The 13,152-nt window shown below is 46.6% G+C and overlaps 1 protein-coding gene across 7 annotated transcripts in view; it reads left to right on the forward strand.

The window, feature by feature from the left end:
- Positions 1-13,152, forward strand: part of CSTPP1 (centriolar satellite-associated tubulin polyglutamylase complex regulator 1) — a 298,540-nt gene that overhangs the window by 249,524 nt on the left and 35,864 nt on the right. For all 7 annotated transcript variants that reach the window (XM_073604331.1, XM_073604333.1, XM_073604326.1 and 4 more), the window contains one exon: positions 2,558-2,642. In XM_073604331.1, coding sequence (XP_073460432.1) covers positions 2,558-2,642 — 85 coding nt within the window. The remainder of the gene's footprint in view (positions 1-2,557; positions 2,643-13,152) is intronic.

The following is a 13,152-nucleotide window of genomic DNA, read 5'->3' on the forward strand; positions in this document are numbered from 1 at the left end:
GCGGAGTATGGCGGGGTATGGCGGGGTATGGCGGGGTATGGCAGGGTATTGCGGAGTATTGCGGAGTATTGCGGGGTATGGCGGAGTATGGCGGGGTATGGCGGGGTATGGCGGAGTATGGCGGGGTATTGCGGAGTATGGCGGGGGCATGGCAGAGTATGGCGGGGGGCATTGCAGAGTATGGCGGGGGCATTGCAGAGTATTGTGGGGGCATTGCAGAGTATTGCACAGCATTGCAGAGTATTGTGGGGGCATTGCAGAGTATTGTGGGGGTATTGCAGAGTATTGTGGGGGTATTGCAGAGTATTGCACAGCATTGCAGAGTATTGTGGGGGCATTGCAGAGTATTGCAGAGTATTGTGGGGGTATTGCAGAGTATTGCACAGCATTGCAGAGTATTGTGGGGGTATTGCAGAGTATTGCACAGCATTGCAGAGTATTGTGGGGGTATTGCAGAGTATTGTGGGGGTATTGCAGAGTATTGTGGGGGTATTGCAGAGTATTGCACAGCATTGCAGAGTATTGTGCTGGTATTGCAGAGTATTGCACAGCATTAGTAGTGAGGGATGGCTGAGCATGGATGGATGGATGTCTCTGTGCAGCGCTGTGGGCACTACACATCCAGCCCACAGCGCTGCAGACATCCATCCATCCCCCTCCCCGCTCACAGTGTACCGATCGGTACACAGGAGGGGAGGAGAGGAACCGGCGTCATCAGATGACGCCGGTCTGCTTACATGTGATCGCTCCGTCATTTGACTGCTCGATCACATGGTTAACGGCCGAGATCAGCGGCCATTTACCGGGATCCGTGATGCGCCGGGTCCCCTGGACACGGATGTGTTCGGGTGCGCGCCCCAGGGGGCGCGCGAGAGGGGAATTCTGGGAGGACGTCATAGTACGTCCACCCAGAGTTATCCAACCGCCCTGCAGCCGTCATTCGGCTATGGGCCGGTTGGTAAGTGGTTAATAGGCATTCAAACCCCTTTGTGTTAACTTGTGTGCATGTTAATCAGGCCAAAATCACCAGGGTATGTAAACTTTTGATCAGGGTGATTTGGGTAGTTTCTGTTGCCATTATGATTTAAAAAGAGTAAACACAGTTGATTGATAATAAATGGCTTCAGCCAAACACTAACCATGAGTGAAAGTTATGTTTTTGTGTTATCATTCATATTCTCTGAAAAATGGCCAGGAAATCATAAATTCTGCCAGGGTATGTAAACTTATGAGCACAACTGTATGTTTTTTTGGATTTTTGGTTGATATTCTGTCTCTATCATTTAAAATACACTGATGATAAAAATTATAGACCCTTTGTTTCTTTGTAAGTGGGCAAACTTACAAAATCTGCAGGGGATCAAATAATTATTTTCCCCACTGTATATAGCCTTTGCTTAGTAATACTTTTATAACTTCTTTTTTAACTACTTTACTAGTAAGGACCTGTACCAGATTACCCTAGAAAGGGAGCACTTGATACATTGTTCCAGCATCTTCCAATTACGCTTGTGAACTTATGCTGAGTATAGTTACACTATAGGGCCAAAGTATGTGGACAACCTTACAAATTATTGGGTTTAGGGGCATAATGGCAATTTTTATAAAGACGTGGTCTGTGTGAGGGGTTTGGTGTGAAGGAACCTGAGTGATCCCAAAAGAGTCCTAACCTCAACACTTCTTTGGGATCCATTGGAATGCCAATTGCTAAATCTTCTCACACAGCATCAGTCCCTGACCTCACAAATTCTTTTTTAGGCTGAATAGGCAAGAATGACCAAAGACGCAATTCAGAATCATGTGGAAAACCTTAATGCATATGGATAATTCTACAAGTACATATAGGTGTGATGGTCAGGTGTCCACAATCCTTTGGTCATGTAGTGTATCTTCATTCACCAGGTTTGGCTTTTTGCATTGAGATTTCCATGTCTTGTCACGCAACTTGTGTTCTGAAAGTAGTTTCATTGGTACTGGATGCAAAAGAGCCCTTATGGTGGCCATACACAATGATAGACTGTATACCTACCCAGCTACACTCCCATGCCTCCTTTCTGCACTGCTGGAGCCCTTGCTAACAGTGGATTCCAGGTTTGGGGGAATCACAAGTGACAATGCTTGGGTCTGAGCGGCCAATCCCCAGAACTGGACACTGTCACAAAATGATGCCATGTGAGAATAAAGCTACTAAACCATCATGGTTATTATCTCTTCCCATCAATCCACTGCTTTTGGTAATGTTTAACAGCTGCCATTCCATCAACAGGTCAACGGTATTCACCAGCCTAAACCAGGAATCTGGTTCCTCATACAAATCTTTGTGAATATAAAGCAGATTGAAGCAATTGGAAGCAGCTCAGGACAGATGCAACTCAGATGCTTATAATCACGTTGACAGTGTGTAAAAAGCAGGTCAAACTCAAAAGCAACACAAAAACAGATTGAAACCTGTCTACATAAGTCCTAAAAGTTTGTAAAATAGTTTTTACTTGCTCTTTCAGTTTCGGAAAATAGCCTTGCTCCCCTGAAATTCTAACAAAGTATATGTCTCCTGTAGATCTCTTGACCATAAAGGAATATCACTGTCTGCTGCAGATTTTGTGCCCAGACTTTCCCATGGACCTGACACAGAAAGCAGCAAGGTGAGTGAACACAGACAGACACTGCTATAGACATGCACACACTGTTTAAATCCTTTACAGCAAGCTTATCTGAAATGCCAGGTTCCTTGGGTCCAGTCACTATGCATAGGCAGTGACAATCCCTCCTCAGGTTTGGGTAAGCAACGGGAAAGCCAAGAAATTGTCTCTGATGTCCTCTTTTGCACCCGTGTGTCCTCCTGTTCGAATGCCATACAGGTCCCATCAGAGTCTCCCCTCTTGCTTTTGGTTAATCATGTGCAGGTTGCTAGAAAGGCTGAGGACATTTTTAAGGTGGGAAAGAGCACTGTGGAGGGCAGCTCCAGTTTGGAGGAGAGTGTTGCAGACATCACTGGAGAGGAAAAAAAAAAAAACCTCCAGGGAGGCGTAAAAGAGATTAGAGTATTTTTTTTTTTTAATAAAGAATCATACCTCCCTAGGTGGATGCAGCATCGGCGCCTTTAACACTGAGAACCGAGCGATCAAACACTGCCAACCCCTTGCTTCTCACAGCTCCCTGAGCAGATAGCTGGGGACTATCAGTCAGCAGGTCTCTGATCGGCCCCGCCCCCCCCACGCTCAGTGGAGCGCTGGGCAATGGGAGGTGCCAAGCCAGGCACGTGGGTGGATCCCAGCTCCATTGTCACGATCTTGCCAAAGTCTGGACCAGTTCTGTGACGTCAGCCGACAGTGTGCTGTCTGCTAAAAATGAGTTACGTGAGTGCAGAGCGAACTGCACTCCTGTGATGCACAGGAGAAGAACAGCCAAATGAGCTTTTGCTGTACTTCTCCTTTAAACAAAAGAAATGCATATGGGTGGGTTTGAACAATCCCTGTATGGTATTGTAGGGCTAAGTGCTGGAGAATTATATTGGGCATGCCTTTAATTAGTTTGCACTCCCAGTGTGCACTAGCAACTGCCATTTTTATCTGGCTGTTGTATTTGGTGCATGCACATGGGAAGTCTTCACTTATTAAGCAATTATTTTTCATATGTATGCACTACAGAGAGTTTTGATCTATCCCCAGGTTAGCACTAAGGCAGCTCATACATTCATAATTTCTTTTCCTTCAACCAGCAGGTTGAGCGGAAAAAAATATATATATTTAATTCCCCCATCCACACATTTAGTGTGGATGGGGGAATCCTCCCACTGTGCTATTGTGTTCTGATGGTGGTGTGCCTTCCCCACTATCAGAATACAATAATCAGTGCTGTCAGCTATTGCCAATGCCACTGACTGATTGGGAACAACCCAACAGGCTGGTTGTACAGAAGTCGATCAGTAGATTGACTTCTGTACAACCAGGGTGCCCATACATGGATCGAAATCTGGTCAGCCCCTGCTGAACTAGATGAATTTTCGATCCATGTATGGTCGGCTTTAGTCTATATAAACTTTTACTGTATGTCCCATTATGCCAACACTGATTAGATTAAGGTTAGCCATTGACAGAGCAAATTTCTTTCCTGTAACTATGGGTTTTCGAATTTCCCCATCATCACAGACAGTGTTGACAGGGGAATCCCTCCCGCGGGGCTATTGTGTTCTCCTGGCGGGGAAAGCCGTCCCACCAGGAGAACACATTGATTATTACTAGCGGCTATAACAGCTGCTAGCGATAATCGCATGTAAAAAAAAAAGGTTGTACCCAAGTTGATATATCGATCAACTTGGTACATTTAGCCTGCCCATACATAGCTCGAATCTCGGCCAGTTCCTGCTGAACTTGCCGAGATAGGAATGGTCTATGGCTGGCTTAAGAAGAAACAGAGTTGCTTTGGTGCTGCATGTCACTTCCACATACACTATATTACTAAAAGTATTGGGACACCTGCCTTTACATGCACATGACCTTTAATGGCATCCCAGTCTTAGTCTATGGGGTTCAATATTGAGTTGGCTCCCCCCTTTGCAGCAATAACAGCTTCAGCTCTTCAGGGAAGGCTGTCCACAAAGTTTAGGGGTGTGTTTTTGACCATTCTTCCAGAAGCACATTTGTAAAGGTCAGGCGCTGATGGTGGACGAGAAGGCCTGGCTCGTAGTCTCCGCTCTAATTCATCCCAAAGGTGCTCTATCAGGTTGAGGTCAGGACTCCGTGCAGGCCAGTCAAATTCCTCCACTCCAAACTTACTCATCCATGTCTTTATTGACCTTGCTTTGTGCACTATTACGCAGTCATGTTGGAACAAGGGGCCATCCCCAAAATGTTCCCACAAAGTTGGGAGCATGAAATTGTCCAAAATGTCTTGGTCTGCTGACGCCTTAAGAGTTCCCTTAGCTGGAACTAAGGGGCCAAGCGCAACCCCTGAAAAACAACCCCACACCATAATCCCCCCTCCACGAAATGATTTGGACCAGTGCACAAAGCAAGGTCCCCAAAGACATGGTTGAGCGAGTTTGGTGTGAAGGAACTAGACTGGCCCCTGCAGAGTCCTGACCTCAACCCGATAGAACACCTTTGGGATGAATTAGAGCGGAGACTGCGAGCCAGGCCTTTTCGTCCAACATCATTGCCTGACCTCACAAATGCGCTTCAGAAAGAATGGTCAAACATTTCCATAGACACACTCCTAAACCTTGTGGACAGCCTTCTCCGAAGAGTTGAAGCTGTTATAGCTGCAAAGGGTGGGCCAACTCAATATTGAACCCTACGGACTAAGACTGGGATGCCATTAAAGTTGATGTGCGTGTAAAGGTTAGCGTCCAAATACTTTTGGTAATATACTGTAAATTGGCAAATAACTGCAACTAAGATCTATATATTTTTTTAAATCAGATCATTTTTATTGAAAAACAAACACAAAAAACAAAACTTTTTTTCATTTTACGTACACAAAACAGATCCCATATTTGTTAGGACACATAAGAATCAATGTTAGATGACCATGCGGTCTATTATGTTCTTTGCTTGTACAATAATAACTGTAATAATATTTTCAGAAATAAAGATATGATTGTATAATAAGGCAACTGTGGTTGTAATTCTTTTATCTTGCTATGTGTCATGTGTGTCCTCCTTATATCGTTCTTTCCCCTTCTGCTCCTGGCCCTACCAGGGACACCGAGCAGAGCGGGGTATCACTAACCTCTAACCAGCGGGGAGCCGTGTACAACTTTTACAAACGTTAACTGTTGGGTAAAACAAACATAACCATTTTTTTTTTAAATTCCTTTATTTTGATACACAGAAGGCATAGAAATACAGTCTAGGTTACAGCAGGTGATGTATTCCATACAAAAATACTTTTGAATCGTATGAAGTATAACTGTAGCCCAAAATCCAAGTTATTTACCAAACAAATATGGTAGCCTAGATATGTTCTAGCCAAAAGTATATCAGTTTCATACATAATATATTATATCAAGGTTGCCTACCAACGGGCCTCCTTGCATAAAACTTAAATTGTTTATGAACAGTTTTGATATCTATTAAAATATTTAAACCTTTAAAGACAGATATGTCTTTTGCTATATAGGTGAGTGTTACCTGCTCACTTCAAGAAATGTCGTTCACATTATATTCGTAATCGCCGTCACCACGGCTGCTTAGTGAGCTGATCGAGACATAAGATACTAAAGAGAAGAAAAGAGTAGAAAGTGGAAAGAAAAGCGGGGTATGAAAGGGGAAGGGGATGCATGAGAGGGTGAAAAGAGGGCAAAAAAGAAGGGATTGTAAAGGGATGGCTGCGACACCGCCCCCAACACGATCCCACCCGCCACACCCCAAAGGGGTGTATACGTATATCTGTTTCAATGGAGTTTTTGGGGTTGTATCTCAGGTAGGCGGAGATTGTGTCTCTGCCATGTCCTGCAGATATGCGTCTGTACCCACAAAATATCTCCAGGGTCTCCATTTGTCAATAAATTGTTCCTCTTTGTTTTGTAGAGTTGCCGTCAGTTCCTCCATGCGTAAAATACAGTTAACTTTTGAATACCACATGACCCTGGACGGAGGGAGAGGATTCCGCCAGAGCGCCGGAATGCATGTCCTAGCTGCGTTTAGGAGTTGCATTGTCAATGTTTTCTTGTATTTTTGAATCGGTCTCGTGGTCAGATGTAGAAGGCATGCGGCCGGGTTGTCTTTGAGATTGACCGAGGTCAGACTTTGAATAGTCGTGGTCACCTCCTCCCAAAATGGTCTCAGGAGTGGGCACGACCAAAAGACGTGAAGCATACTTCCCACCTCCCTGTCACATCTCCAACACCTATCTGACAGCGACGGGTTCATTTTATGTAACATATATGGGACTCTGTACCACCTGGTCAGGATTTTATATCCCGCTTCTTGATAATGGCTCGCAATCGAGGACTTATGTGCTAAGACTAAGACCTTCTCTCCTTGTTGAGTGGAGAACTGTGTCCCCAGGTCCCTTTCCCATTTCAGGAGGAACTCTGGAGTTGAGTCCCCCCCCTGACTCATCAGAAGACCGTATAGAAACGACAGTGTGTGTCTAATTGGTTCCCCAGATTTGCAGAGAGATTCCAGGGGAGTGTGGCTCCGAGGGGCATAGTGTAATTTCTGGAGGGTCTTCAGATAATGTCTAAGTTGAAGAGTGCTGAAGCTGTCTAATGGAGGATCTATGAGTCTGGAGAGTGTAGAGGCAGTTGGAAGTTCTCCCCGGGGCCAAATCTCACCTAGGGACTGTTTTTCACTAATCGTCAACTGTCTCAATCGGCGACTTGTGAGTCCGGGGGTAAAGTCCGGGTTACCTATAATCGGCGTCATGGGTGAGGGTAGCGGTGCTATGTCTGTAGTGCGGAATATTTTCCTCGCTACCCGGAGGGTGGCACCTATTAGCGGGTGAGATTTCATGTCCACCGGCGGGGTGGACATGAGCCACGGGGATGGGAGTAAGGGAATAGAGGAATCTTCAATTTCCATTCCCACCCATTGTTTGGAGTCTCTGTTACAGTGCCAATCGGCAATCCTGGCTAAGTGAACCGCTTGGTAATATCGAGAGATATCCGGGAGACCCACTCCCCCCTTATCTTTGGGTTTGGTCAGTGTTTGTATTTTCGCTCTGGGGGATTTATGAGACCAAATAAACTCTCTAATGATAGACTGAATTTGCTTAAAGAAAGTAGTTGGTAACTGGATCGGTAATGTTTGAAGTACATATAAAATCCGGGGTAGGGCTGTCATTTTCAGGGCGGTACAACGCCCAAACCAGGTCAAGGTAAGTCTGTGCCACGTCTGGAGATCTATCTTAAGTCTCTGGAGTAGGGGTACGAAATTGCTGGTGTATAGGTGTGCCAAGTCCGGGGTGATGTCCACCCCCAGGTAGCGGATAGATTTCTCCGCCCACCTAAAAGAGAAGGATTTGCTCATGTTTACAGCTTCTCTAGCTGGTAGTGTGATATTCAACACCGCGGACTTGGCACAATTGACTTTGTAGTTTGATAATTCCCCATATGCCTTAAGAGCTGAAAGGATGTTGGGTAGCGTAATCTGTGGGTTGGAGACGAAAAAAATCAGATCGTCGGCGAAGGCCGCGATTTTGTGGTGTCCGGAGGGTTTAGTAATTCCCGTTATATTAGGATTCCCACGAATGCTACACATGAACGGCTCGAGGGAGAGAATGAAAATCAGTGGGGACAGGGGGCACCCCTGTCTCGTCCCGTTTGAAATGTCAAAGAATTCCGAACGCCACTCATTGACCCGTACCGCCGCCGAGGGAGCCGAGTACAAAGATGAGATCCAGCCTCTCATGTTTGGGCCTATTCCAATATGCTCCAGAGTGGCCCGCATAAAATGCCAGGCCACCCTATCAAAAGCCTTCTCTGCGTCCGTGGAGAGGAGCAGAAAAGGCTTCTGGACTGATCTCGCTTCATGTATAAGATTGAGAACTCTAATGGTATTGTCTCTCGACTCCCTCAGCGGCACAAACCCCGCCTGGTCCAGGTGGATCAATTGTGGGATATACGGTAAGATTCTATTGGCGAGGATTTTGGAAAATAATTTCAGATCCACGTTAAGTAACGCAATCGGGCGGTAGTTACTGCAGTAATTGGGATCCTTCCCTTCCTTTGGGATCAGGGATATAAATGCCCGTAGGGAGTCTACCATGTTAGTACTACCCCCCTTTAATGTGTTGTACGCTTTGAGAAAGTGTGGCGACAGGTTGGGCTCAAAGGTCTGGTAATAGGTCAGGGTGAAGCCATCCGGCCCCGGTGCCTTCCTGGGTTTCGTTTGTGCCAGCGCTAGCACTAGTTCTTCCTGAGTAATGTCCGCTTCGAAAGCGTCACTTATTTCAGTTGGCAAAGTAGGCATACCCGAGGACCCGATGTATTCACCCGCCAACCTCTCCTTCTCCTCTAAAGAACCCACGGGTTCCCCCTTGTGTAGGTTGTATAATTGTTGATAATACTTAACGAATTCGCTGGCTATATCTCTGGAGGTGTGAGCTTTCGCCCCTTGTGAGGTCACTATTGATGGAATGTAAGTGCGCTGTCTTGGACCACGTAGAAGTCTGGCCAACATGGTACCTGGTTTATTGGAAAATTCGAACATAGATCTTCTAGCCCAAGCCAGATTCTGTAACGTTTTGTGGTACAGAAGATCTTTCAAGTCACCTCTGGCCTTCAATAGAGCCTTGAGGTGTGTTTCGGCCATAGACTTCTTGTGTAGCAGCTCGAGAGACCGCACCTGGGATATCAAGGAATCAATCTGTTTGGTTCTTTCCCTTTTTTTTGCAGCCCCGATCCTAATTAGTTCACCTCTTATTACACATTTATGGGCCTCCCATATTGTCATTGAAGACATCTGTGGGTCCGTGTTTTCTGAGAAATAGTTGGTTAGTGTCCTATTTATCTCTGTGCGTACTTCCGGGATCTGTAACAGCGACTCGTTTAGTTTCCAAGTTGGGGGGGATCTAAGTTCTGTATCCCAGCACATGGTTACATGTGTGGGAGCATGATCCGATAGGGAAATGTAATCAATTTGGGATGAGGTGACATAAGGGAGATCCTTATGTTGAATCTGGAAAAAGTCTATCCTGGAGTAGGTTCCATGCACCGCAGAGAAGTAGGTGTAATCCCTCTCCTCAGGGTGCATGGCCCTCCAGGGATCGACTAACTGCAGGCCAGCCAACTCCTGTTTGAGTTTTTTCAAGTAAGCGAAGGATAAATGAGACGCTCCTCTCGAAACGTCGAGTAATGGCTCCGGGGCAAAGTTAAAATCACCGCCCATCAGGAACAAACCCTCCCGGAACTCCAGGATCAAGGGAGTAAGTGAACGCAAGAAGGACAGGTGGTCAGAGTTGGGAAAATAGACATTGACCAGGGTCACTGTGGTATTTCTGATTTTGCCCTTTAAGAGCAGGTACCGCCCATGTGGGTCTGCTCTCTCCTCTAACAGCGTCCACGGTAAAGATCTGGCTATCAATATGCTAACCCCCTTCGATTTCGACAAAGGGGAGGGAGCGTGGTACGCATTGGGAAAGTCCCTGTTACTAAGTCTGGGAACTGCCGACTGTTTGAAATGTGTTTCCTGAATAAACGCCACCTGTGAGCGTGTCTTTTTCAGGTCTGAGAGTAATCTGGAGCGTTTCTCCGGTGTCGCCAGACCCCTAACATTGAGGGAGGTAAATTTTATCTCTCCTCGCGTGCGTGGACCCGTGGGATTACCTGGGGGGGCCATGTCGCACACCAATACCAAACAAAAATATAAAAATAAAGAAGATGTCCAGAGAGGTATAAAGCGGGGGGGGGGGGGGGGGGGGGCGGGGGCGGAACCACCGCCAGGGACGAGAGGGGGTGGAGGAATAAGAGGAGGACGGGCAGATAGGAAGAAGTAGAGGGGAGGACTGAGAGAGGGAGGGAGGAAGAAGGAAGTGAAAGCTAGGAGATGAGAAGAAACAATACTAAGAAGGACAAATGAATTATCCTACTGTTGCTAAACTAAGCCTTGCGCACGTATGCGCTACCTATTAGTGGGTGTGGAAGACTAGACTCTGCGACACAGTGGGAGACGTGTCGACAGGAGAGAACCGGTAGAATAAAAGATACCAGACTATTACCGCTATAAATGGAACATAGATATAAAACATAAAAATAATAAAAATTCCAAAAACAACTCTATTTGTCATGTTGCTTAACCTTCAGGCTGTGTGTATGTGACCCCCTGTAATGTAGTGTATGTGAACACTGAGAAACGCATACACTAACTACTCGTCTGTAACATAACTTTCACAGTGAACTTTGGTGCCTAAGATCAAAACAGTATTAAGCTATACACAATACCGTGTCTTCTGAAACAGGGCTCCCCCAGCGCCGCCACCCCACGTCCCCAGAAAAAAATAAATAAATAAATAAAATAAAAAAAATAAAAATAAACGGGGAGCAACAAAAAATGCCTCCGTTACAAGTGGGGAACCATGGGGGGGAGGCGCAGCGAGAAGGCCTCAAAAGCATTTGGGTCTAAACAACCATTGTAGGCATTGCCACTCTGTAACAAGGTGCAAGGCCTTCTAATAACCCATATACATAATAAGCCCCTTAAACTATACAGGACCCACTCACGGAACCGTGTGTATATTTTATGAGATCAGGAAGAATAGTCCAATCAAGACTCTGGTGAGGTGAGATTGTCTCTCGGGGATATCCTGGACCTTGAGCGCCATTGTCGTCTACTGGATCTTTGGGGTCTTGGTGATGCAGAACGTGGGTTGTTGAGGGTGATTGGAAAGTCCAGCCAGTTGGGCACGGAGAAACCGGGGCACTCCAAGAACCCGAACAGGTCGGGAAGCTGTTCCGGCCATCGCAGTACGAATGAGTTGGTCCCTTTCAGAACAATCAAGTGGAAGGGGTGTCCCCATCTGTATGTGGCTCCTGCTGATCTGATTGCTTCAAGTAATGGACGTAGTTGGCCTCTCATGCGTAGGGTGAGTCGCGATAAATCAGGGAAGAGTTGCACAGTCGCACCATCAAAGTCCAGGGGGCCCTGGGTCCATGACTTCTGTAAAATTTCCTCCTTGATTGTGTAGTAATGAACTCTCGCCAATACATCTCTCGGTGCTGGATCGTCTCCTCTCCTAGGACCCTGCACACGGTGCACTCGGTCCAGTTCCAGCTCAGCTGTAGGTGGTTTGTCCAGCAATCGATTAAATATGGCCACTATCGTAGCTCTGAGGTCACTCCCTGATGTGGCTTCAGGTAGGCCGCGTACTCTGATGTTGTTTCTTCTGCTGCGATTTTCTCCATCTATGGAAAGTTGCATCAGGATCAGGCGTTTTTTATAATCAACATGAACCTTTTCCATGGCTGACATTCTGGATTCTAGCAGGGAAGTGGACGTTTCCACCTCAGATACCCTAGAGTCTACTGTATCTATCCTCTGCTTAAGGTCATGGATTTCTTTAGAAAGGGTATTCACGATAGTAGCTGCCGAGTCAGAGATGTCTTTTTTAGTGGGGAGAAGGGCAATCAGCTCCTTCCAGCCTTCAGGCAGTGCTGGCCCCTGAGTGCTGGCAGTCTGTACAGATTGCGCGAACGAGCAACTGTCTATCCCCGGGATTTCCGGGGATATGATCGGGGAGTCCGGTCTGTGGGGGAGAGACCCGTTACCTTGAGAGGCACTGGGGGGCCCTTTGCACGTCTTTTTGAGCGATGCTGTGCCTGCGTTGTTGTTGCGCGGCGGCGCCATCTTGGATTCGGGGGCCTGTGACGGAGTGGCTGTATTCCGCAGGAAATAAGCTGAAATGTCCGCGTTTTTGTTGGCTGCAGGTGTTCCCGGAGGTCTGTCCGTCATGGACATATAGTTGTTTGCACGGTAGGTGCACTAGATCCGGTTCTCAGTCTGAGCGAAGCACGGAGCTCCCAGAAAGAGCAGCCTCACAGCGCCATTGCCAAGCCACGCCCCTCCAAACATAACCATTTAAACTTCTGCAGGACCTGGTAGTTTCATAATAGCTCCCTTCCGGATTAACTGTGTAAATGAAGTGGTATTGTCTAAGCGACCTATATTGAAATCGGAGCCACATTAGACAAGTCCTCTTTGCTGAAATGCAGTACAGAATACCAGGGAATTAATAACGTGCTGTCTTACAGCTTGACATTTCCCAAACAGGTGGCCAGGCTAACACACGAGGCCGAAAAAGACAATATTGTTACCCGTAGAGTGCAAGTGCACAGACACTCTGCCATGAGGTCATCAGTCAGCTGGCAGATTAAACACATGACAGGTAAAGGCACACAATACAGGCCACTGTGCCCCTGTGATTCTGACGCTCATTGCTCTCCCACACTCCCCAGTCTATTCTGGTGTACCGCGCCTGCTCTCAGGCTTCACGTTTTGTGGGAAGGGAGATAGTGTGGAGGGGGGTTTAACAGAATATTTTACACTTTGTACAGAACATCAAACAGATCTGTGCTGGGCTTTGGAAAAACACATGAAAGAGACGCCTGCAGTAGAGATGTGTTTGAGGAACACTTTGCCAGTGATATCCGTGATCCGAAATGATGTACCCTAAACAGTCGCACATCTGGAGGGCATTACAGTTTGGGAAATC

The sequence above is a fragment of the Aquarana catesbeiana genome, linkage group LG11 (genome assembly GCF_042186555.1).
Source record: "Aquarana catesbeiana isolate 2022-GZ linkage group LG11, ASM4218655v1, whole genome shotgun sequence".
NCBI classification, from domain to species: Eukaryota; Metazoa; Chordata; class Amphibia; order Anura; family Ranidae; genus Aquarana; species Aquarana catesbeiana.